The sequence below is a fragment of the Rhineura floridana genome, chromosome 12, assembly GCF_030035675.1.
Source record: "Rhineura floridana isolate rRhiFlo1 chromosome 12, rRhiFlo1.hap2, whole genome shotgun sequence".
Taxonomy (NCBI): domain Eukaryota; kingdom Metazoa; phylum Chordata; class Lepidosauria; order Squamata; family Rhineuridae; genus Rhineura; species Rhineura floridana.
This window is the reverse complement of record NC_084491.1, coordinates 8,650,741-8,676,948: the sequence shown is the minus strand read 5'-3', so window position 1 is coordinate 8,676,948 and position 26,208 is coordinate 8,650,741. Positions and strand designations below refer to the sequence as shown.

Below are 26,208 nucleotides of genomic sequence, written 5' to 3'. Positions count from 1 at the left end.
TCAAACCAAGACCACCAGCAGAGGAAGAAGAGCCTTATCAACTGAATATGAATGTCTGTTCCGCATTGTCAACCTGATCTCCCTGCTCCATCCTCTTCTCTCCCTTCCCCTTGTCTTTGGCCTGTAAGCCTGAGGGCAGGATCTGTGTCTCGTTGTTTGATTGATGTGAGCCTACTTTAGGAGACCATATTCATCTGAAGAGTGGGATAAAAATATAAAGTGAAACAAAACACCATCTCTAAATTCTTATCCCCATCCTGTGCTCTCGTGCTTGCTATGAATATTTGTCTCCATAGTTTGCACTACTGAGCCCCACAGAAACCTCTCTTCCATGCAACTGTTGTATCTGCTCTGCACCACCTCAACAGCTTTTGCATCTGAACTATGTATCATAACATTGTAAACCAACATCAGTCAAATGTGACATGGCTTCATAAGCAGTTGTTAACTAAGCATGCCACCTAAACATGATTACACAACAGCTGGAAAGCTGGTTTATCTGAAGCACAACATACTCCGCTAGGAATCTGTCCATTAAAAATAAATTTCCAAATAAATATAAACAAACTTTTACTGAAATCCATTTGCTCACGGTTATATCAGACAACTGCGGTAAGTGCCAAACTGATGCTTTCTGTTTGTCCTCCCAACGGCCAAATAACTCCAATTCATCATGACTGCTTTGGCCTTGCTGCGCTGCGCTTATCAATCATCTAAATTCTTTCCCCAAATCACAGAGCCCATCAGAATGAGACACACGGATCTAAGTTTGAGGACATTCATGTTTCACATTCATAAAGTTGGCTACATCTTCAGTGGTAGGAATAAAAATCATTAACTGAGCAGGTGAACAAGCAGGTCTTGGTAATAGGCTCTCTTGCGTGTAAGTAAGACAGAGACACTCTTGACAGATTTTGCCACAAAACTGACATCAGGGATTTTGCAACACCAACAGAGGCACAAATGAAACTGCAAATGAATACATGGAGAGCAGAACAGCAAGTTCTTAATAGCAGCTGCACATCACTTCCCTGAGCAGATTTTCCTGGTAGGTTTCTTTCTCTCTCTCTCTCTCCCTCTCTCTCTCCCTCTCTCCCTCCCCCCCCCCCGTTCTTGCTGAAAGAATTCCAAACACAGGCATTTGCTCTGAAGAGTGTGCTCAAAATCCAGAAGACAGCAACTGAATACAACAGAAGAGTTTCCACGTTTGTCTGCAGGTCCCATGATTCAGCTAAAAGATCAGGACAATCACTTACAATTAATCTCTCCTCACATCCAGACCAGATCTCAGTTCTCCAGATCTCAGTTCTCCTCCTTGGGATTTGTAACTTGAAACTTTAAGAAAGGGTGGATTTTTAAATATTGCCAAACGTGCCTTCTCCTGAACTCAGAACAGTCAGACAACTTTAAAAAACAAAAACAAGAAGCATATTTTGGACCAAGCAAGGGCAGAAGTACTAGCACCTTGGGTGCTATCCAATGACTCCCTCCCAGGAAAACCAAGCAAAGACCTCCTTTAACACCCTTTTCTCCAGTATACAGAGTAATCAAGTTTTGAGATAGATTTCCTCTTGTGCACCTCAGCTGCTCACTCCCATTTGTTTCTATCTGGACTCAAAGAAAGGAGTGAGCAATTGTGGCACATTAAAACACAACTCTAGCAAAGCCTCTGTTACTGTTCACAGAAGAAAGGAAGAGGAGATAAAATGTCCCTTGCCTGTGTCTTAGCTCCAAAGAAAATGGCTGAGGTACGCAAGAGTGGAGCTTGTAATAAAGAGATGTGCTGAGGGACAGACAGGAAGCCAGCTCAGACACTAGTTCTGATTTAAGCCATGGTAGTCTTGAATCACTGACACACACATACAAATATGATGGATTGGAAGTTTCATCTTTGCAGCCCGTACCTTGCTGAAGGACTAGCATGCAGAACTTAGGCTTATGGAACTGGAAATTATTGTTTTTCAATCATATGCACTGCCAAATGGGCCATTGCCACTGACATCAAAACGGCAATAGTCTTTTCACAACTATTTGCAAGTGGATGCTCAATTAATAACCATTTAATTTCTGCACTACAATTCCAGAGGCCTTCTCACACACACACACACCACCTACAGCTATAATCATAGGTTTACAGCATCCACTGAGTGCTACAACATTCCCTAAAATTGTCTGGATGATCCAACAGTTTTCAGAATTTACTGTGGCTGTAGTTGAGACTAATACTATTAACATTTACTTAGGCCGAAGAGGGGGAAAATGTTTATTTCTGCAAAATATGCTCATTATTGGTTCACTGAACATGTTCTATCATATAAAAAAAATTAAAAAACCCTTTACGGATGACAAACTGAGATTCAAGTTTCCCTTTGGGGAAAATGGCAAGGAAAGAAAAATGAGGCTTCTTAACTTGGAAGAAAAACTGACTGAACAGACATAAAAATACCCTAACAACAATACCACAGTGTGGGGAAAGACCTTAGCTAAGGACCTTCTTTGCATGCAGAAGATTCCAGGTTCAGTCCCTGGTATCTCCAGTTAAAAGGGGAAAAGATACCTGCTTAACATATTGGAGAGCCACCGCAAGTCACAGTAGATTTTATTGAACCATGTAGATCAACAGCTTGACTTGCTATAAGAAACCTTAAAAGAATCATCCCAATAGATGTGGCATGAGTTTTAATTTCTCAAATATTATACAGCCACAAGAGTGGCTGTATACTAGTCAGCATGTTACCAAATTCTTCCAAGCTACACAGCAAGTGGACTGGACTGTGAAAGACCAACCCAAATGGTGTTTGCATTTTGACCAATTGGTAGGGCAAAATAATATCTCAGAGAGTAGGTCAGGTCTCCTCCTCCCCTGGTGCATCATTCACTATAGCTACCCAATTTCCCTGCTTTTTAAAGTTTGACAGAAATATCTGTTGGCTATAGGTTCATTTTTAAACCACAAGGTTTTTTGCCTATTAGTGAATTTACTATCTACAATTATGCAAGTAGACAATTGCAATTAACGCGAGCTACACGTAAGTCATGTCTCTAATATCCCTGTATATGCTTCTCTCCAATAGACCCCCCCAACTCTTCCACATTACCCGTTCAGTTTCATATCCATCTCTGCACTCCAATGACTCTATCCATAATTATATCATAACTACAACCTATTCTGCTGGTGCAGTCCTAAACCACACAACTATCCCACTAATAGAACTAAATCTGAATATGATCCAATGGAGCAACAATGAGAAGGTCTTCATAAACAGCTGTCTAGGAACTCAAAATGGCTCTTCAAGCAAGTGGGAATACAACAACAAGGTCACTACATTTAATACAGTCCTTAAGATATGACCTGTGGCTCTCTAGCTGTTGCTTGATTATAACCCACACCCCTTCAGTCTCAGTCAACATGGCCAAAAGTCAGGGATTATATGAGTTATGATCTGACATCTGATAGGCTACAAATTAGCCATCCCTACCTTTAAAGCGTACTAGCATTCAAATTTAGCTTGTTCTCCTATTCCATTAGTCTTCATTTGAATGGGGGAATTAAAAAGTATATCATTCCTCATTCATAAAAGAAAACCTCAAAAACACTAGCTGCCACAACCCCTCCGTCAGGAAGACTCAGAAGAATCTACTTTTAATACCTATAAATAAGACGCATGCAGGGAACAAACAGCAACAACCGGTATAAAAAGGCACACACTTTGCAACTCAGCCATTACTATGTAAGAAAAGAATACCATAGTTAGAAAGATTACTAGCTAGCTAACAGTGTTATAATTTCTTAATTGTACTGTTATGTATGCATAATGAGTAAATCAAAGCCATATATCCACAGAAAGAAAAAGCCACTACAAACTTGCAAATTCAATGTTCCTTGAATATACTGCAGACACATAAAGAGCCAAAAATCTAGAATCAATGGGGTGCATGAATGGCAACCACTGTCAAAATGACTAGACAGTTCGGAAGCTGCAGCTCGTGCAAAATGCAGCGGCCAGATTGTTAACAGGGACTTGGAGATGTGAACATATAACTCCGATTCTGGCTCGCTTGCACTGGCTGCCTATATGCTTCTGGGCTCAATTCAAAGTGCTGGTTTTGACTTATAAAGCTTACACGGCTTAGGACCACAATACCTGGTGGAACGCCTCTCCCAATATGAACCTACCCATACTCTGCGTTCAACATCGAAGGGCCTCCTTCGGGGGCCCACCCAGAGAGAAGCCCGGAAGGTGACAACAAGAAAACAGGCTTTCTCTGTGGTGGCCCCCGAACTCTGGAACTCTCTCCCCGATGAGGTACGCCTGGCGCCAACATTGCTCTCCTTCCGGCACCAGGTAAAACCCTTTTTGTTCTCCCAGGCTTTTTAACAACATTTTTAACATCTATTGTAACACCTACACTTGCACTTACGCTCTTAATATTTTAGTAATCTTAATTACTTAACATCTTAATACTTTTAACTGATTTAATATGTTTTTAATATTTTTTAGGCTTGTATTGTAGTTGTTTATATGTTTAATTATGTTCTACTACTTTTGGTACATTGTTTTTCAGTTGTTGATATATGTTTTTACTTGTATATTGGATGTTTTTATGTTGTGCACCGCCCAGAGAGCTACAGCTATTGGGCGGTATAGAAATATAATTAATAAAATAAATAAATAAATAGATATTGAGAAACATCCGTGCAGTCATCACACATAGATGCAGCCTGATGCTGACCCACATTGCCTTGCAGCCCTGCTCTCCTTTTGCCAATTCTCGCCACACTGCACAGCATTACTGTAGGATGCATTATCAAAATTTAAGTAACCAGACAGATGTGCCTACTTTTCATAATTTATGTATATGTATGCCTTGGAATTCAGCTTCTCTCAACAAATAATTTTTAAACATGCAAACTCTCGTACACACACAGAGTCCTGGCTACAGTACCAAAAGGAAGCAGCAGCCCTTTAAGGTTTGAAGAAAACAAACTGCTGAGTAGCACCATGACAATAGAAAGGAACAAGGAAGACAGACAGCACACATGAGCAACCACCATTTGAAAATTAGCAGGATGCAGTTTTGCCTCACTTAACTAGGAGGTGGGAACACAGACAGTGGATCTTTTCAAGCTCATGGAGGAAGAAAAGGACAGACCTGGCAAACAGCTCTGTCCCTGGTGCTAGGTTCAGCTGTACCTTTCTACTTTATTTTATTTTGCCAGTTCCTTGGAGAATAAATGTTTGCTTTATCTGCTGTACAGCTGTCTTGTTTTTATTGCTGATGTTAAGTTTTTTTTAAAAAAAAATTAAGTCACCTTGAATTTAAAAGTAGAGTAACGCAAAATCTCTGTAAAAGCTACTATTTAAGATCTGCCCTTTCACAAAATAAGACAGTGTTTGTAACTTGCATTTTGAACATGGTTAACCATTTGTCACCATCAACCCATCACTGATATTCAGGCTAAGTTACTGTTAGTGAAGGGAAGCTATCTCATCAGTGGGAGTTGAGGAGAGGATACCTTAGTGTTTGTCAGTAAGTTGTTCTTATTTGCAGATCCAAGCAAATAAAATTCAGGAGTGTTACTAGCTCACAAAAGATTATGGCAGTCCACTTCTCCGCACATACCTATGTGGGTTGTTTGTGACACACTGACAGCTTAAAAGAATCATTCAACCAACTTATCCTGCCTCACAGGCCTGAGAATTCTTAACTCACTCATGAGAAGGGTGCCTACACACCCACTTAAAAACCATGCACACTGGCTGAGTACTCTAGTCTAGCAACATTACTGAAAACGCTTCTGTTGACAAAAAAAAAATGGTTTGTATATCACAGCCTCTTGAGGATGGCTGTTTCACCAACAGTTTCATGAACAGAAACTACTAAGCAGTAGGGTTTTATATAACAAAGGTCAAGTTTGATTCATAGCCCCTTGTGTTCAGCCCCTACTAAAGTTGTCTCAATGAATTCAACTACACCCAGTCCATTCTGAGGTGCACTTTTTTCAAGTATACCTCAATTACCACCAGCTTCTGCATCTTTGCAATGCAGTTTGGCCTTTCAGAGCGAATGCCAATGTGCTGCTATCTCCTTTGTTTAAAATTCCACCCAGGCCATGCTGTCCTCCTGTTGCTTTGTTTCTTGTCACTATTATGGAAATCCGCGAAAGGATGCCATTTACACAATATGCTATGTTATTAGGAACCATTTCACCTGTTCACAAATCCAAGGAAGCAAATTCAGACTAATTTTCTGGCACTGGGGTTTCCAGAGTTACGCACAGATGGTAGCCATCTGTTCAGAGCTGTGACTCCCCTTGTCAGATAAATGAGCTGGAATACAGCAACACCCCTAATCCTGTTCCAGCTGCGACAGACCATGCTCACATGGGCAAGGTCTCCCCTCCTCTCATTACACTATACTGGCTGCCACAAATCATTTTTATACTGGCTCCACCCAAAACAAACCATTCCATAAACATGTCTTTCTATGAGGTAGCTATTGGCTCCAAAGTTTGTTTATAAAGTCTGGTGAGAGAGAGGAAAAGCAACATTAATCACATGAACAAAGACCCAAGAGCATTATTATACTTGTGCATCTTCAGTAAGTCAGTTATCACCGGGGCAAGGGGGGGATTTAAAAAGCAGATTTCAGCTATGTCACAGGTGGGGCAGGGGAAGACCAGTTGTTTTTTAAAAGTCACAAACTGTACTGGGCTAGTACAAGGCCTTTGCATGAGCCTTATTGTAAGGGAGTTTTCCACTCTCAAAAGTGGTATACAACAAAATCAAATTAAAATGCATAAACCTAATAGAAACAACATTTTTTAAAAAAAAAAACAGTACAAAAACACAACAGCCCAAAAAGCATAGCAGCAGAATAAAGCAACAGTTAACAGAAACAAGAGGATCTTGACTTGTTACAGAACAGACAGCAAGGAGGGGCTATACATACTTCGAGCAGGAGACCAGTCCACAATGCTGGTGCTGTGATAGAAAAGGCCCTGCTTCTCATGGAGGCCAACCAAGCCTCCACAAAAGAAAGAATCTGAACCAGAACCTCACCTGCAGATCTTAATTGCAAGGATGTTCACATGGGAGTAAACATTTCCCCAAATAATCAGGACCTAGACCAGTGGTTCCCAACCTTTATGAGCATGGGACCCCCTTTATAAGCTGAAAAAAAATCATGACCCCCTCCCCCCAGGGAGGCAGGTTGGCTGCCAGAAAGGAAGGGGGAAAGCAGCCTTTCTGTGCAGCCTTGCTTCTTTTTGCTTCACAAAAAGCCCTCTCTTCTCATTCTAAGTAAGGGCGCTGTCAGTAGCGGAAGTGCAAGGAGACGGGAATCAGTGATAGTAATCCCCTCTTCTTCCTGGTAGCTCCACCCTCAGCCTCCTTTGGCATCTGCCATGTACTTTATAGGCAGATGCCTGCCCTTAGTGTGCCTGAAAGACGCTCTGGCGCTTCAACAAAAGGCCTCCCCTCTTGTTTGGAGCAAGGGGGAGGTGTCATCTGCAGCACCAGTGGGCAGCAGACAGTGTAGAGAGAGTGAAGACTTCTTTAAAAAATAATAATAAATAATTCATTTATTTACTGTTCGCGGCCCCCTCTGGATTACTTCGCGGCCTCCCTGGGGGTCCCGCCCCCCCCCGTTGGGAACCACTGACCTAGACTATTTAGGGCTTGAAAAGTCATAACCAACACACTGGACTGGGCATGGAAGCAAACAGGTAGGCAGTGCAGCTGTTTCAATATAAGTGATATACATGAAGAGTATTTGCTGAACAGGCAAACAGCATTCTGCTCCAACTGAATTTCCAATCCATTTTCAAAGGCAACTCCACATACAATGGATTATGGGCATCTACCCTGAAAGTCATCAGGGCATAGGTTTCTATGTTTCAGTTAACAGGCGTAACTGGTGAAATAGTTACGTTGATAAAAAGCACTCTCAGTCACAGCCACAAGGTGTGGTTTTAACAGTACCCCAAACTATGAATCTGATCCTTGCAGGAGAGCATGATCCTGCAACAACAGGCACTTCCCAACTCAAGCCATCCTCCAAGCCCCTGATCATGATTATGACCATCATCATCAACAACAACAACAACAACAGTCTATTGTTTACAGTTTATTCACCCTCATTCAGTCCACCACCAATTGCAGGCAAAATGTAAAGACATCATGTTTGTGTAAACAACCAGTTCCAGCTGGCTCCAACAGAAGCTCACCAGTAAGGGCACAGGGCTCCTTTCCCTCTTAGCAAGTACTCAAATGGCAACTGGATGCTGCCATCATGTTTAAAGTAGGCTTTAACTCAATGCCTTTGATAAAGGGTCTTGAGAGTAAAACAAAAGTGTTTAAATGTACTCAGACAGATTTCATTTAGACTTAAACCGGTGGTGGTTGTTTTTTAAAAAAACAACATCTGATTTAAACAAATCAGGTGCACAACCCACCCAGGGTCAATCCTCAGTGCCAGATTCAATTCAATTCCCAGATGCTTTTCCTTTTGCTTCAATTGAGCCCTCCAAGAAACCTGCTCAGGACCCTCCAAATCTGCTAATTTCCCCTTTGATCTGCTCTGACTAGAGTTAGAGAAACCATCTAAGTTTGTGTTGTTTTAGCTTAGCTGGGGAGACTGGATTTGTCAGTGTGATTTTAAGCATATCTACTCAGAAGTCAGTCCAAGTGAATTAAATGGGGACTACTCACAGGTAAGTGGGGATAGGACTGCAGCCCAATGTCATGACAAAAGGTTGTCCAGATCAAGTATAGGACGTCTCCTGCAAAATCACCTATATCAGGGAGGCAATCCCCAGTATTATAAATACAGATATAAATAGCTTGTTTACTTCCTCCCTGTACTGAACAGTATTAAACTATACTCCTTCTGCCAAAAGGAACCGCTGCTGTATTAAAGACTTCTCTGACAGGATCACGTTTGGTTTAACGCAACCCTCCTAACCCCAAAGTGCCAGTAAAACAGAACAATTTAAATAAAACCTGGTTTTTTTAAATGGCTGTTTTTTATACATCTTGAACAGTAACAATATTTTTAAATTGTTTCTAAAGACAGATGTCTTTTAAAAATAGTCTAGTTTGAATACAAAGATTCTGAAATGTTCACACTCTCTTAAATCCCTTTTATCAAAGGCATTGTTGAAGCCTACTGTTCTATGTTAGAACACACCAGACAGCAACAGGCAGCCACCACTAAGTGGTGACCAAGTGAGAAGGACTCTGTGTCCTCAAAAGAACAGAGGATATTCTGCACAGCATTGTGCTGGTGCTCTGTTGGTGAATGTGCCCCACTCAACACAGGCCAGCGTCATCACTGACCAGGAGCACACCTACACAGTGTTGTGCAAACCACCCCCTGCTTCAGTTGACACCAAGAGAGGTCAATCAGTAAAAGCACATGGCTTCCTTGCCTCTCTGTCACTCTCCAGTGTACCCTACCAAGGTCAATACCACCTGAAATTTGTGTTCCAACATTACAGATACAACAGCAGGTAAATGTTGGATTACATCTTATGCAGCCGTTCTACACGTGCACAGACTTCTGCTTGCGCAATGGAACTACCCTCTCCTCTCCAGCCTCAGTCTCTGCTACAGAAGGTTGGGAGACCCTTTAGAGCAGATGTGAACAGTGGGGGTACAGGGAGGGGAGAGGAGAGGACAGGAAGTCCCACTGCACAAGTGAAACACCAATTTTGCTGTGTTGGATATAAGCCACTGTATTTATAATTGTGCAAATCAAGAACTGTCAACTGAACAACATGATCACTGAATAGCCATCTCACGAAGAAACACTAGTTAATAACTAGTCTTAATTCTGGAAAGCTTTGGGCACTTGAAGTCTAAGTAACTTAAAACATGTAAAAAGAACCAAAACAGAAATTATTCATTTCACAACTGCCCCCTTCTATTCTATATAAATTAAGTAGCCCAAAAGACCAAATTGTGACAAAGGTTTTGGATTATACTACCTGAGAGTTCTATTTCATTGCAAACACATTTTAATCACAGTAACCAATTTCTTACGCATGCTTGTTCAGGAAATACCCCAGTTAAGAAAGGTGGGAACTTAAGTTATATGAGTTATTTAAATTACCAAAATTTATTTACTCATTCAAAAAAATCCACTTTGTTACTGTTCCAGCCACTTCTGTCCTAAACTAAGATGTAGATCATGCCAGAATCAAAACCTAATTAAACTTGCTCTTTAGTCAGATTATTTTCCTATTTTTAGCTGCCTCTGCTTATCAAGAAGCAAGACTGCATTGGTTCAGTTCATAAGTAATGTTACATACGAACAAGCAAGTTGCTACTCACAGCAAACAAATGACCGTTTCACTTCTCCCCTGGCCCCTCATCCTGCTGCCAAACTACCCAGAATGAAGCCATTGTTTAGCATGAGGTTACGCCCAAACCCAGGCCTGTGGTTTGTCCCCCCAGATAAACCATGAGCAGTAAGTAAAGACCTATGTTGGTGTGTCTAGAGAGAGACAAACCACCAACTTAGGTTTGGGTGAAATATTGCTAAACCACAGCTTAGCCTCAAGTAGCACAGCGGCACTGGGGGGACATTATGGAAAATGGAAATGTACTGCCTTCAAGTCAATTATTTATTATTTATTTATTTATTTATTGTGCTTTTATACCACCCTTTAGCAATAAGCTCTCAGGGCGGTGTACAACAATAAAAACAGGTTAAAATACAAGTGAGTATAAATAAAATGCACTATAAAACATATGTGAAAACAACAATTCTGACTTATGGCAACCCTATGAATAAGGTTTTCATGGTAAGCGGTATTCAGAGGTGGTTTACCATTGCCTCCCTCTGAGGCTGAGAGGCAGTGACTGGCCCAAGGTCACCCAGTGAGCTCCATGGCTGTGTGGGGATTCAAACCCTGGTCTCCCGGGTCATAGTCCAACACCTTAACCACTACACCACACTGGCTCTCGGGGGGGGGGGGCATTAAGCAGCTGTGAAGTTTGTGGTGAGTTCCCACACACTCGCTCATACTCAGCCATGGTTTGGCATAGTGTTACATGGGAAACCAGCCCAGTGTGCCAGATGCCTATTAAAATTTACATAATATTATTAAACGGCAGAACTATTTGAAGCAAGTAAAAAGCTACTGTCTACTAACTTAAATTATTACTTTAAGTCATAGTTTAACAGGTACAACAGACTTTAAAATCAAAGTGTAGTGTTAAGCTAAAACCTCTTATCAGTGTCAGCAGGATCAACAAGTATTTACCTAACAGTTCTGAAGACCTCAAATGCAAACAACTGTACTAAGCTGGGCTGTGGAGTCGGTATGTCAAACCTTCGACTCCGACTCCTCTATTTTTCTACTGTCCGACTCTGACTCCTTCATAAATGGCAAATATTGATTTTATTTTGAAGTCGGGGTCAGTACATTTCTACAGACTCAGACTCCACCCAAAATTGCTTCTGACTCCACCCAAATTTATTTATTTATTTATTTATTTATTTGATTTTTTTATACCACCCCATAGCCGAAGCTCTCTGGGCGGTTCACAACATGTAAACATCCAAACAATTAAAACATTATTAAACAACTAAAAATGCAGAAAAATTATACCAAAAACCAAACATAATTAAACACATAGACGAGTACAAAACTCAATACTAAAATATTAACTGTTAAAAAAGTATTAAACAGGTTAAGATGTTAAGATGTTAAATATTAAAATAATTATATATTAAATGTTAAAATGTTAAAATGCCTGGGAGAAGAGGAAGGTTTTTACCTGACGCCGAAAAGATAGTAACGTTGGCGCCAGGCGTACCTCATCAGGGAGAGAATTCCATAGTTCGGGGGCCACCACTGAAAAGGCCCTTTTTCTCGTTGTCACCTTCCGGGCTTCTCTCTGGGTCGGCACCCGGAGGAGGGCCTTTGATGTTGATCGCAGCGTACGGGTAGGTTCGTATCGGGAGAGGCGTTCCAACAGGTATTGTGGTCCCAGGCCGTGTAAGGCTTTATAGGTTAAAACCAGCACCTTGAATCGAGCCCGGAAGCATATAGGCAGCCAGTGCAAGCGTGCCAGAATCGGTGTTATATGATCAGACCTCCGAGTCCCTGTTAACATTCTGGCCGCTGCATTTTGCACGAGCTGTAGCTTCCGGACCGTCTTCAAAGGCAGCCCCACGTAGAGTGCATTGCAGTAGTCTAATCTAGAGGTTACCAGTGCATGGACAACTGAAGCAAGGTTGTCCCTGTCCAGATAGGGGCGTAGTTGAGCCACCAACCGAAGTTGATAGAAAGCACTCCGTGCCACCGAGGCTACCTGTGCCTCTAATGACAGGGATGGTTCTAAAAGAACTCCCAAACTACGAACCTGCTCCTTCAGAGGGAGTGCAACCCCATCCAGGACAGGTTGAACATCCACCATCTGGTCAGGAGAACCACCTACTAACAGCATCTCAGTCTTGTCTGGATTAAGCCTCAATTTGTTCGCTCTCATCCAGTCCATTATCGCAGCCAGGCATCGGTTCAGCACCTTGACGGCCTCACCTGAAAAAGACGAACAGGAGAAGTAGAGCTGCGTGTCATCAGCATACTGGTGGCAACGCACTCCAAAACTCCTGATGACAGCACCCAGTGGCTTCATGTAGATGTTAAAAAGCATGGGGGATAGTACTGACCCCTGTGGAACTCCATATTGGAGGGCCCAGGGTGCCGAGCAAAACTCCCCAAGCACTATCTTCTGGAGACGACCCGCCAAGTAGGAGCAGAACCACTGCCAAGCAGTACCTCCAACTCCCAGATCAGCGAGTCTCCCCAGAAGGATACCATGGTGGATGGTATCAAAAGCCGCTGAGAGATCGAGGAGAATCAACAGAGTTACACTCCCCCTGTCTTTCGCCCGACAAAGGTCATCATACAGGGCGACCAAGGCCGTCTCCGTGCCAAAACCGGGCCTGAAACCCGATTGAAATGGATCTAGATAATCGGTCTCATCCAAGAGCGTCTGGAGCTGGTCCGCAACCACTCTTTCTAGGACCTTGCCCAAGAATGGAACATTTGCTACCGGCCTATAGTTATTAAGATTTTCTGGGTCCAGGGAAGATTTTTTCAAAAGTGGTCTCACCACTGCCGCCTTCAGGCAGCCAGGGACTTCGACTCCACGACTCCGGCTCCACAGCCCTGGTACTAAGGCTGCAATTCTGGCCCAAGGCTAACTGAAGGTCCTCAGGACAGGACATTAAATACCACTCTGATAGCACTACATTGCTTTCGCACTCTGAGTAGCCCCTGGTATGCCTGTTAAAAGCTCTATGGGTGCAGCTGTACTACCAGCATTGAGTCATCAACCACAGACCTTAAAGGAGGTATGTTAGGAGTGGATCATAGGAGGCCCTGATATAGTGATTTTCTCTACCCCTGGCATCAATGGGAGAAGAAAATTTTTAAAACAAAACAAGGGAAAAGGAAAATGGGAAGTCTCTATGCCACCCTTGGCCCAAGCAAGTTAGGACATGATAGTTCCTCTGCCATGGAATCTCCACCATCACACCAGATTGCTCACCCACTCTGGTACATGAACTCTAATATTCTCTTTCTAATCATTTGCCACTGAATTTCCTCTGCACAAAATTCATCTAGAGTGCCATCTGGCACAAGTTTGCCTCTGCCACCTCTTAGTTTCTATCACAAAGTGGAGCCAGAGGGCTTCTCTTTACAACATCTTTGCCTTCAGAATCTCATCTGGTTCCCAGCAAAATGGGGGGGGGGAGAGCCATCAGTTACAAAGCCCACAAAAGCGAATCTGCAGTTTCACTCTCCCTCTGGCAGTGCAGACAGCGAAGAGATTAACATATTATGCAAGCAGCAAACAGATTCAGATTTGTTTACTTGCATCTAGTCATCAGACTATCAAAAAACAAGAATTTAACAAAGGGAACTACAAATACGTATAAAATAAGGTAATATCAACAGAAATTAACTCAGACCCAAGTAAAACTATAAACATCAACAAACTTAAACATTCTGAATTTTGAGGCAACTCACAACATTCCACTACAGAACTGTTCTCCTTAAAATAAGGATTATCTCAAGAATCAACTGAAATCCCTATAATCAACTGAAAACAAACAGAAAAATACTTGCTATTTGTTATGTTCCACTGCTGGTATAGCACAGTGGGGAGGAGAGCCTGGCCGGAAGTCCAGAGTCTGTGAGTTCAAATCCCCACTCGTGTCTCCTAGGTGTCAAGGGCCAGCTAAAGATCACTCCACAGTGAGTGGCTCAGGGATGACGTGCCCTGCCACCTGTGCAGCCATGGGCAAGCTGCATAGTCCCAAGGAGCCCAGTTGCCCCCCAGCTGGCAGTTGCGGACAAGGAAGGGGCTGGCTTGTGCAGCTGAGGCAAGCTGAGCAGCCCCTAGCCAGCTGGGGAGGACTAGCCTCAGAGGGAGGCAATGGTAAACCCCCTCTGAATACCGCTTACCATGAAAACCCTATTCATAGGGTAGCCATAAGTCGGGATCGACTTGAAGGCAGTCCATGTTATGTTCCTTTCCCCCCCTCCTCTAACTTCATGTTCCCAAGGGTAGTGGTTACTATTGTCTCTAAATGAAATGAGATAAATGGCTATGGGTAGAGCCAAATATACCTAAACATATATCTTCCAAATAGCCAGCTCCTTTATCATAGCAAGTGGAGAACAATCAATACAAAATAACAACAACAAGCACCTAGTGATAACTAAAGTGACCTGACCTGACCAGAGACCTTGTGAATCCTTTGACTTCTGATCTGCAGGGACATGCTGGAGGCCTGAAAGAAGCATGGCTAAGTTCACAGAACTCCTGATTAAAGTATTTGAAAACAGTTTGAAATGTGCTGTGAGGCTGCATTTCTACATAAGCACCAGATTACATATGCACACTACAAAAGGGGAGAGAGTCCAGCTTGAACACACTGCTCTCATCTGGGAAAGGTCACAGAAGCACCTCAAATGATGGGCTTTACAGGCATCGCAAGCTCAGATTCTGGGTAGCTCCTCTCCTATGTGTAGCAGTTAGGAAGTTCCAGCAGTTTCTGTTCAGACCAAACTGGTCTAGAAGGTACAGTAGGGCCCCACTTTACAGTGCTTCGCTTTACAGCGTTCCGCTAATACAGCGGTTGTCAATTGCAGAAAGGCCCTGCTCCTACGGCACTTGTTCTGCTTTTATGGTTGGCCATCAGGCGCCATTTTGGTCAATGTTAGTCAATGCGTTCCACTTTACAGCGGTTTTTGCTTTACAGCGGGGGTCCGGAACATAACCTGCTGTATGAGTGGGGCCCTACTGTACATTCACAGCAGAGCAGGACCAAGCTGATCAACCACTTTGATGACAAAGAAGGCAAAAATACAGCAGACTTGATGTATCATTCACTTCTTTGCATTCAACTTAGAAACTACTGGAGTGGTGGCCAAAGAATGAAACTGAAAGGGAGAGGATGCACACCTGACCACTCGGAATCTCAGACTGCAAAAAAGCAAACTGCTAAGATGGCTGCACCACAGAAAACACAACACACCCAAACCAAATTCCTCTGCACACTTTGCCACTGTTTCAAAATAGACTATCACACTCAGGCCTCTCTACCACATAAGACAATGACTATCCAAAACAATGTGCACCCTCCCGCCCTGATTGCTTGCTATTTCAAAACAGTAAGGAGAAAAATCCTCTGAAAAGCCAAGTTAGCACTGATATCTGATCTGATACAAGAGTTTACAAGAAGCTTGGCTAAAAGTATATTTAATACAACTATTATGTGAGAAAGTAAATATAAGCTCTGCTTGCCTGAACTGACAAATGTCTTGACGGTCACAGCTGGATTTCTAAATGGGACTTATCACACTAAGCCAGATGAGAAAACAAGACTATTACGCAAAAGAAAAGGGAGCTCAGCATTCACTTCAGTGGGGAAGCCTGGAGGGGGCTTTACTCCAGTACGAAATTTGTCCCTAATGAAAATTTTGTACTGGATTAGGCAGTTTTGGTCTAGTTCCAAGCTTGAAGTTTAGACTTCCTATGAAGACAAAAATGGTACTAAAAGAATATCTGGTATATATAGTCAGCCTCACTATGTCCTATGTCTATCAAGCCCATTTATGCCCACCTTCTGCTTCAAGTCAGTAAGTTCTTTAAGGAACAAATCACAAGAATTGGACTTAAGATTCCACTTGTGACAGGTGCTATGTCTGTTGGCATAATACATTTGGCCTCATACACTGAATGAAATTGCTAGCCAGAGTAACAAGAGCTCGCTGCAATTTGTCAAGATGTTGCTTGTGTTGAAGTTTCCAATGCCAAGGAAATCCCTGACCATAAGAAACAGAAGCCAGGCTTACAGAATCTCTCTGAAGTACAAGCATCTACAGAATAATATCCTGCAAAGTATCCAGGAATCAAAAGTCATGGTTTTAAATGAAAACAAAAACTTTCCTTACATGAAAATTATTCATCATTCAAAGTTGTCTCAAAATACCATGACTTCAGATACTGCCACATCTAAATCCAGTATCTATCAAGGTCTGTCATGCTTAAAATAATTCAGCTGTATCTGAACAGCTTTAATGAAATGGCACGTAGGATTCTGTGGAATAACTAGAAAAACCCTGAACTCGTAACAGCAGCCAACACAGGCACAAGAAGTTTCACACAAATAACTGCCAAGTCCTTTTCACTACACTTTCCTGCACAACCCACCCTAATTCAGCCACACCTAAAACTTACAGTATGTTCTTATTGCTCTACATAAAGGGAGGTTTACTTGCAATTATGCAAAATTGGTTCCCCTGCAATTTATGTTCAAATATATGAAATATTTAAAAGCCATCCTTTCCTTTAACTAAGCATTTTGAACAGGTGATTTGATTAGAAAAGGGAAGACAAGAATGGTTTCGGGCTTTAAGGCTACGAAGTGTGAGTAAGTGCAAAAGATGTCAGAAAAAAACTAGACATCAAACTAATTAGGTTGTTACTCAAATAAATCCCGTTAAAACTTCATTTGATATCTGAAATGCTTAACAGTACAGATGTAAGCATGAAACCCTAGGAGGCCATTCCTACTGCCTTTGGGAAGACATGTTTAACTATATGGGTCTTGGCCCTGAAAAGACTAGGAAAATAATTTTTATAACTATGTTGGGGTATGAAATACTTTACAGTTTAGCAGTAAGTCACCAGAAAGATGAGATCTGCCCAAGGCCAGCCGGTGAGTTGCATGGCTCAGAACGAAGACTTAGCAAAAGACAAGTGGAATTGAACTGTCTATCCCATTCTTGACAGCTTAGGCTTGGGGGGGGAATGTTTGAGACCCCCAAAGCAACACATTTTCACTTACATATGTTAGATTTTCAAACGTTTTTATCCCCTTTTATCAGATACTGCTTTTAAGCACTACCATGATGCACCTATTGCACCACAGTGAGGATTTAGAAATAAAGCCACCAAGAATATATAAACAACTCTTACTCTGAGCTTACATTTTAACTGTTGAAGTAGAAGTTAATCAGCAGAGCAGATTGAGAAATAGTTTTTCAGGTGTACAGATTATGTAAATCTGTGGCACTACCTCACTGAAAAAAAGTTCAATGAAGGATCAGCATGCACGCATATGTGCAAATTAGTATCTATTTCCATGATCCAAATCTAACCCAGATAACATGATCTAGGTAAAGAAGAACATGCTCAGTATGTTCCAAGGTAATCTTCACAGAATTCAATGGAACATTCTTTCTAGTAAGATGGCTTTAGATTGCGACCTCAGAATGCAAGGGAGGGTTCCATGAATTCAGCATAACCCTCCCCACTCCTCCCAACAAACCTCCCCTCCATCAGCCACAATACTACTCTGCTGAAGATGCTGCCAGGCTTTCACTTCAAGGGGTGGTTCTCTTGTATCTGTTCATGGAGTATCCAACAGCAGTGTTCCAGATATTTCAGGAGGGAAAGGGGAGATATGGAGGGGAGAGTTATATTGTTCACCAAGAGAGCCCCTCTGCATCCAGAGGAAGCTTTGCAGACTTAACAGATAGATACAGACCTAAACATGCGCCAATCAACTTTTAAAAATGTTACTGTTGGTCCCAGTGATCATTATCAACACATACGTGTAATCCTGCCTCACTCCCCACACTGCACTTATTTCACTGGGAACATTAAGCCAAATATGCACTATTAGCAGCTAAGAGCAGCAGAAATGCTACAGCAAAAAAAGAAAGGGCAACAGGGGCATCACTATATGAGATACTTTAATAGAAGTGATGTGTGGAAACAGGACACTAACCAAAAATAGATTGCTAGAAGAGAATGCCTGATAAAAGTCTCACACACATGCTTCAGAAGTTAATGTCTTCTTATCCATTAATCTTTAGATTAGTTGCCACAGGATATGGAAATGGCAATAGCAGAGAGAAAAGGAGTAGTGTATTCAAAATACTTTCAGCCTTGAATCATGCTGGATGGACCTTGGGTCAGTCACTATTTCTCAGCTTCAGCTACCTGACAAGATTGTTATATATAAAACTAGATAACCCCAATACTCTTGAAAGAAGGGCAGATTATTATTAAAACTGCCAAAAGGACTGGGTATCAGGAGAGGGGACAATATATTACCAGAGTTAGAATAGTTAGAAAAGATATCCTCACGGCAAAGGCAACCTAAACCACTAAAAATTATCAATAGGGACCACAACTAGTATTCCAAACTGTTATATATTTGCTCTGACATTCACCAATGCTGCCTGCTACACTGGAATGTGATATGTCTTTCTCCTGTATCCCAATATTCAACAATTACACAGACAGCGAAGTTTAAAGCATTGTTGCCCAACTGTGTTTGCTCTATATATCAACTCAGACAATGGGTCACCCTTGCTACCTTAGTAATACATTCACCCCACACCCTTAGGTTTCAAACATATATCTACTGAGATCAAATAAGGATAGCAGAACATTTGAAACTGTCAACCTAACTGACATTTCCAAAAAACCATACAGAAGTTATTGGTGCTGCAATACTTTGAAAATGGAAATGGACTGCCTTCACATCGATTCCGACTTATGGCGACCCTATGAATAGGGTTTTCATGGTAAGTGGTATTCAGAGGGGGTTAACCATTGCCTTCCTCTGAGGCTGAGAGGCAGTGACTGGCCCACGGTCACTACATCACACTGGCTCTCTGCAATACTTTAGTCATTTGTAAATGAAAAGTAGTGTCTGCTTAAGTTCAAATGAAATATCATTAAAAACCAACACAAGGTGTGATGAATGACTCTTCACTTTCTGTATTCTTTACAACTGTATGTTCAACAGTGACTGTCAAAAGCAAACACATACCCTGAAAAGGCTAGGAAAAGGGGCTACTTTAAATACAGAAACATCCTGTCTTAGCAGAATTATAACTTCTGAAGTTAAGCTTTATAAAGGATTCAAAAAACAAATTATACCATCACAGACCCAGTAATATACCCAATTCACAAAATCCAGCTATTTCCTCAACCCATTGGCTAAGTTTACTATTATATAGAAAGTTACACATGTGACTATCAAAAATATTTACTTCATATCACTTGCCAGATAGCTGGGCTAATGTAACTCTATAGAAAGGGAGCCAAGGCCAGCAGCCAACTACTTGTCATCCATCAAGCCTGTGGCTTAGTAGGATCTTGAACTCTCATCTTCCAGCGCTCTTCACTAGACACTTCACTGTCAGCCTAGTCATACAAGTTCAATTGGAATTACATCTATGATCCTTAAGTATCTCAAGACTCCAGTGTATAAGCAGCACTTAAAACTTTCAGCTGTTTCTACTATCACACTCGCAATATTCTCATCTTCGTCCCCCACTAGCAGCAATAGTATTTTAGGGCTAGTTCAAGGAATACAAGCACCTACTCTGTAGTTATTTCCACCATGAGGTTTTATTAGCAATAACAAACTTTTAGGAAGGAGGGGAAATAGTGCAACATAACTTGGAACACCATGAAAAAATGGTCAATTCAGAAATTAAACTACATCTTTAAAGTTGTCTATGCTAGAGGTGACCTAGGCACTGATATAAAAGTACAAATGCAATTTCATCCAGCTGGAGAGGGAAGTTCTCAACATCATTACAGAAAAACTTAGCAACAGTCAGAATTGATCTATTCTCACATGAGAGGTTAGTGGCAAAGCAAGAGAACAGTAGGAATAGATTATACTCTACCAAACAGGTTTGGAGATGTTAGAAGGTAAGTAAGCTCATTCTGAAGGATTGAGAAATCAGAAGATAAGGCAATGGGTATAACCAAATTAATTGCAAATGTTATCGTTGTCTTGCAGCTTTCACAAATTTACTATCAGGTTGATTCCACCTCATATTCTGTTAACTTTACATGTGCTGATTTTAATGCATACAACAGGCAAGAGGTCCCATATCTAGAGTTACAACATTCATTATGCCAACAGCCACCAATTCTTTAACACACAAATTCCTCCTCACCATGTTAAATCCACACCCATTCCATTTCCAAAACTGTGTAAAAGCAATTTCTCTCGCTCCCCAGTTTCCACTATTAACAGAAACAATGCACACAACTATACACCAAGGGCAAAATTTCAGAGGACACAGAAGGCCTTACTGACAAATTTAATACTGTATACTTGGGAAAGAAAATATCTGTAAGTTCCAAGGTTAACAATGCAATCCTAACTGCCATCTACACCAGCTGGGAGAGGTTAGGATGTGGCACATCATCCCACCCCAGCTAAGCTGGCCTTAAGCCAGTGAAAATAACTTACCTGGCCTATCTTCTTATGCTGGCTAAAGGAAAACCTTGCTGGCAGAAGTTACACCAGTGTAAAGGATGAAAAACAGGCATGTCAAGAGTGGAGAATCAGCTTATGGGAGAGAGGAGGTATAAACAACATTTTGCTGCATCCTAATTGCCTTCATTCACTGGCTCTATCCACAAAGCCTGATGTACCTTACACCACCCAAAATGCAGGTGTTAACTAAAATTCTCCCAATAAGAGTCAATGAAAGGGCAGAAAATGAAAATTCACACTGCCCCCACATTCACACACCCCTCCTGATCAGTAGTTGGCATGCAGCTTAACGTACACAAGAGATCCACCAGCATATTTGTTTCCTGGCAAATCTGCCTGGTAATTGCTTTGCCCACCTCTAAGCAGGGTATAAATAACCAATGCTCAGAGAGAACAATCTATGTACCACAAAAATGCACAAGGCATTGACACAACACTTTTTGAGTTTCATGTGCCTTCCTTACAATAGCCCTATTATGTGGGCCAGTGTAGAGTTCAGAACTGAATTGAGATTTGAACTGGGAATTTCCCAATTTTCAGCTCATATTGTTAGCTAACAAACCAACACTTTTACATTTTTTAAAGTAACATGTTGCACTGAATCTGATTATCATTCATCTCCCAAGATCTGGCAAGCACGTGGTTCCTACCTTATCTTTTTCATGTGGAAGGAGCGATACTGGAGGAAGACAAGAAAGAGACTCAAAGCTCTCTTTCCCATCTGCATTTGTGGCTGCTTTAGTATTGAGCTGGTACAGAGGTCCATCTTTAAGGAGTCGGCCATGGCCAACAGCCCGCTTGACAGCCAATCGCAATTGCTGGTGAAAGGCAGAAGGGGCACTGCTTGCAAACACAGCTGACACATCCTTTTGGCCTTTCAAAAAGCGTTCAATGTTCTTCAAGGATGAGCCACTGGACTCTGCCAAGCCCTCAATTGCCCGTTTAATCAGCTTATTCCAGTCCACGTTTGGTTTACCATCCAACTTTCCATGGTTTCGTGGTTTAGGAAGTGCTATTCGCCCAGGATTATCAGGATCCTTATAGGAATTAAGTCCCTTATTGGAAACTTTTAAAATGGTTCCATCTTTAACACTCAGTTCCAATTGCTCCAGAACTGTTTTGCGGTCCAAACCATGAGACGAAGACACAGCATTGCATATCCTCTCTTCCGAAGGGCGCTGTTTTTGCTTCTTGACCTTTTTAATTGCCTCCAAAATCCACTCAGTGTACAGCGGGTTAGCGAGTTTTACCATGGTGAAAAATTCTGTATATCCATAGAGTCGTTATCCCTTATCCCTATACTGAAGGAGTTTCACACAATGAGAAAACAGATGATCGGAGAATGGGGGCCAGTTAACCATAGCATACACGTTGTTTGCCCCAAATTCCTTTTTCAAACATGAGATTTCCTACTTTCCACTCAAAAAAATTATATATCCTGTTAGGGACCAATTCATATTTTCCAATAAATCCCCAAAACAGTTCAGCACATCTCACTACAGCTCTTTACGTCCCCAATCTGACACGCAAGAAGGTGGAATGGTAAGCCTGCAAAGAAAAGAGAAAACAGAGTTATGCAACTTTTTAACAACAAGCCCCAGAACTGACAAGATGACTGCAAAGTTTTGCCAGCCCACCAGAACAACACTGGCAGCACACCTGTGTTTAAAAAGGAAAACATATTGAAGAATATTTGGCCTATGAACCACTGAAAGCAATTACAGAATTGGCATTTAAAGTGACAGTGTGCCAGGCCCATTTTTCAACAACTGTACTTGAAGCAGCAAGACAACATTTAGAAGGCATTAGCCACAAGCAAAACTGAGGCAAAGTCCTCCAAAAAGAAATTGGGAAAGAGTCACAGAAAAGCCAGCTCCTTCCATCTCCCCAACCCCAGATAAAGACTTGTAAGATACAACAGCAAAGCAAGCTGGACAGACACGTCACCTTTTTTAAAAAAGGTAAATTGGAAGGATAAAAAAAAGCAACCACCTAATAAGAGACTGGCTAGATCAGGCCAGTGGCCCATCAAGTCCAGCGTTCTGTTTTCACAGTGGGCAATCAGATACCCTACGGGAAACCTGGAAGTATACTATATTCTTAAGAAATATGACACTACCACCTTTCTCAAGCTAAGCAGGTCTTGGTCTGGGCACTGTCCTCCTGGGAACCACATGCATGTCACTTCAGGTTCCATGACATGAGAAAACAAATGAAACTTTTAAAGACCCAGTTTTAAGTTGCAATGGATGCACAGATCTGAAGACCAAGCAGGACAGCCTTGACATTAGAGTCACGCACTTGGTGCCTTTCGCCAAAATAAGCCAGAACGGTTGTCTAACCTAACTTCACGGCAGAAAGTTCTCTCACACACCCTTCGGAGTCCTCTTTTTAAGTTTGCAAGGGGGCGCTCAGATCTGAACACAATTGCTGGGATGGCCCCGACTCCTAAGGAAGCACTGTACGTCTTTCTTCAAAACAGAAAGAAAAGAAAGAAAGTCAGGGGAAAAGGGGAAAGTCTTTTGTGTGCGTATTTTTAAAAAAAAAACTCGCCAGAGAGAGAAATGCGTTACGCGTAACCCAACAACTTTGGTCCGGAGGCAGAAGGGCCATCTCTCTCTTTCCCTCCCTCCCGCCCCTTCCCTCCCGCTCATACTTTCAGCCCGGAGAAGAGCGAGACGGACGCACGTACAGAAAGCGGCCCCCATCCACCTTGCCCGGGGTGGGTCCTCGCCGGGGAAGGGCGGTCGAAGCGGGTTCCTCGGCTGGAGACAGCGGCCTAGCCGGAGGCTTGCCCGCAACGCCCTGGCGGCAAAGGAAGAGCGGCGGCGCTTCGGCCTGCGGGGAGATGCCCGAGGACGCTCTGGCTCCGGCCCCCGCGGCGGGGCTGGGCCCGCCAGCTCTGGGACCGCGGCGGCCGTGGCGGCCTGCACCTGCCGCGGGAGTAGGATGCAGCCGCGAGGCGCCTGCTCTCGGCCGGGGCCTGGCGCAGAGCGAGCGTCGGCCGGGCCGGAACAGGCCGCGGGGCCTGACGCGAGAAGCCCGCGCGCAGCCCTTTTTTTTCCCCTTCCGCGGCTCGGAGCCGCCCCGCCGTCGCTCCCCCTCGCCTCCCGCTGCATTCCCCGCTCTGCCGGGGCCGCGAGATGCGACGCGGCGGCGGCCGGCGCTTACCGGGGCCTACGAGAGGCGGAGCCCAGGAGCCTGAGGCCGGACGGCGGCGAAGACCCAAACTGACACGGCGGCCATCTTGGGTCCAGAGCACCGCGGAGGGCGGAGAGGCGCCTGGCAGCGGAACAGCCGGCGCGGGGAGGAGCCGCGAGCGGAGGAGGGGTGTGGGAACAGCCTCTTCCCGAGGGGGGGGAGAGAGGAGGAGGGAGGGGAGCCTAGCCTAGATGACGGGATAGCCGCTGTGTGTGTGTGTGTGTGATATATATATATATATATATATATGCATGCACATATGTGTGTGTGTGCGCGCTGGAAGCGGGAGGGATGGAGAGGGAGCGCGCGGCGTGTTCCCTGGTGGGGGCGCGCACTGAGCAAATGCTTAGCAGCCGGAGGCGCGCGCGCGACGGCGTCTCCTCCTCAGCGCTTGCTCCAGCACGGCAAGTGTTTACACAGGAGCTAAACCTCACACTGCGCGACTGCTTCCGATAGGGGTGGCTGGCTTACTCCCATAGTATTTACAGTGAGCATTCAGGGGTGTAGTAGTCCAGGGTCCATGGGGGGCGGGGAGGGTCTTGCACTCCCTTATTTTGGAGGGAGCAAGGTCCCTATGTCTTCAGCATCCTTGGAGCCAATCAGCATGAAAGAAGAACTTGTTAGCCACTGAGAAGAGTCTTCTAACATGCTTCTTTGTCCTTTCCTGCTGATTGGAGCCACAAACAAGAGTGAAAGGAGTTGAGGCAGCCACTGAGAAGATTCCTCTCAGTTGCTAACACTCTCCTGTTTCACATCCTAGGGATGTTATGGGAGAAGATATTAACAAGGATCTCATTATAAATCTAGCAGCAAAAGGGGGGGCTGGCTGCGACTACCATGAAGGGGTCCTACATGTATGAATTTGCCACTATGCTACTGCTAAGCATGTACAGAGAACATTGCAACACTCAAGACTTTCTCTGACTGAGGGTGATTTTTACATGATCACAATCACCCTATAATTATTAAGTGATCCTGGGGGGAAAGCCTGCATAGTAACATGAACTAATTTCTAATTTTCCCAATATGTGCACCTCAGCATGAGGCCTTTTCAGGGTTTCTGGATATAAAAATCAACCCAACAACCAGTAAAAAAAAAATCCAATTACTTTCCACAATTGGTTTCCAGTTGCCCAGTTCATCCTTTATATAGCAGTTAAGAAGTTTTCCCTTGATTGTCCAACAGGAAGGAAACTCTAAAGGCCAGGGACAAGACTAGAAGAAGGGACTCTCAAGAAGGAGTTAACAAACACACCCTATAGTTATTTATTTTCTCTAAACTTCCCTAAACTTGAAGTATGGACAAGTTTGCTTTTCAGTTGGAATCTGAAAACTGAGATACCTAATCAGGGCCAGCTCCAGGAATGCCAGGGCCCTTGGGCATCAGCCTGCCCTGGGCCCCTCCCTTCCGTGATCCGTGGCACAAGCTACACCATGGATCGCAAGACAAGAGCTTCCGAGCCGCCCACCGCTGCTGCCGCCCACCACCATCCCCCCTGCTTCACCTACCTTTCTCTGCTGTTCTTTGCGGCTGTGCGCACTGCGCGCTGGGGGTTGCCATCAATCAAGATGGCAGCAGAGGCTTCAGTCCCTTATGGAAACCTCGGCTGCCATCTTGATTGATGGCAACCCTGCACGTGCAGTGTGCACAGCCGCAAACAACAGCAGAGAAAGGTAGGTGAAGCGGGGGGGATGGTGGCAGGCAGCGGTGGCGGCGGGTGGCTCGGAAGCTTTTGTCTTGCTATCTGCAGCGCGGCTCGTGCCACAGATCGCGGAAGGGGAGCGGAGGGCCCCCCAGGGGCTCCTGTAGCTGTGGGGCCCTCAGGCCAGTGCCCAACCTGGCCGCCCTTTGGAACCGGCCCTGTACCTAATGTAGCATCAGGGCCAAGCTCAGGAGCTCACTGTCTTTACCACAGCAGTTCAGTTTATGAATAATAAGAACACAGAGACAGACCACAGGTGAAAGGGGAGTGTAGCTATTGGCAGAGTCAAGTTTTTGAGTCTGGTATTCCTGGGGATCTCTCTCTCAAAGAAAGGATGAGACAATTCAACAGATTAAAGTTCATTCATGTAAGTGAATACACTCTCTGGATGGAGGGGGAGTGACAGGGAAGGTCCTTTCCCTTCCCCCCACCATCACTGGTGGAAACGACATGATGG

At 43.5% G+C, this 26,208-nt stretch overlaps 1 protein-coding gene across 2 annotated transcripts in view; it reads right to left on the bottom strand.

Moving 5' to 3' along the window:
• The window catches only part of KAT6A (lysine acetyltransferase 6A), a 77,934-nt gene extending 53,689 nt beyond the window's left edge, over positions 1 to 24,245 (bottom strand). The window contains exons 1-2 of one of the 2 annotated variants that reach the window (XM_061592298.1): positions 24,019 to 24,245; positions 21,498 to 22,395 (exon numbers count right to left, since the gene is read on the bottom strand). In XM_061592298.1, coding sequence (XP_061448282.1) covers positions 21,498 to 22,100 — 603 coding nt within the window. In that variant the 5' untranslated portion in view covers positions 22,101 to 22,395; positions 24,019 to 24,245. Of the gene's footprint in view, positions 1 to 21,497; positions 22,396 to 23,539; positions 23,752 to 24,018 lie in introns of those variants that run through there. The other variant, XM_061592299.1, reaches the window with a different exon arrangement.
• Positions 24,246 to 26,208: the final 1,963 nt, after the last annotated feature.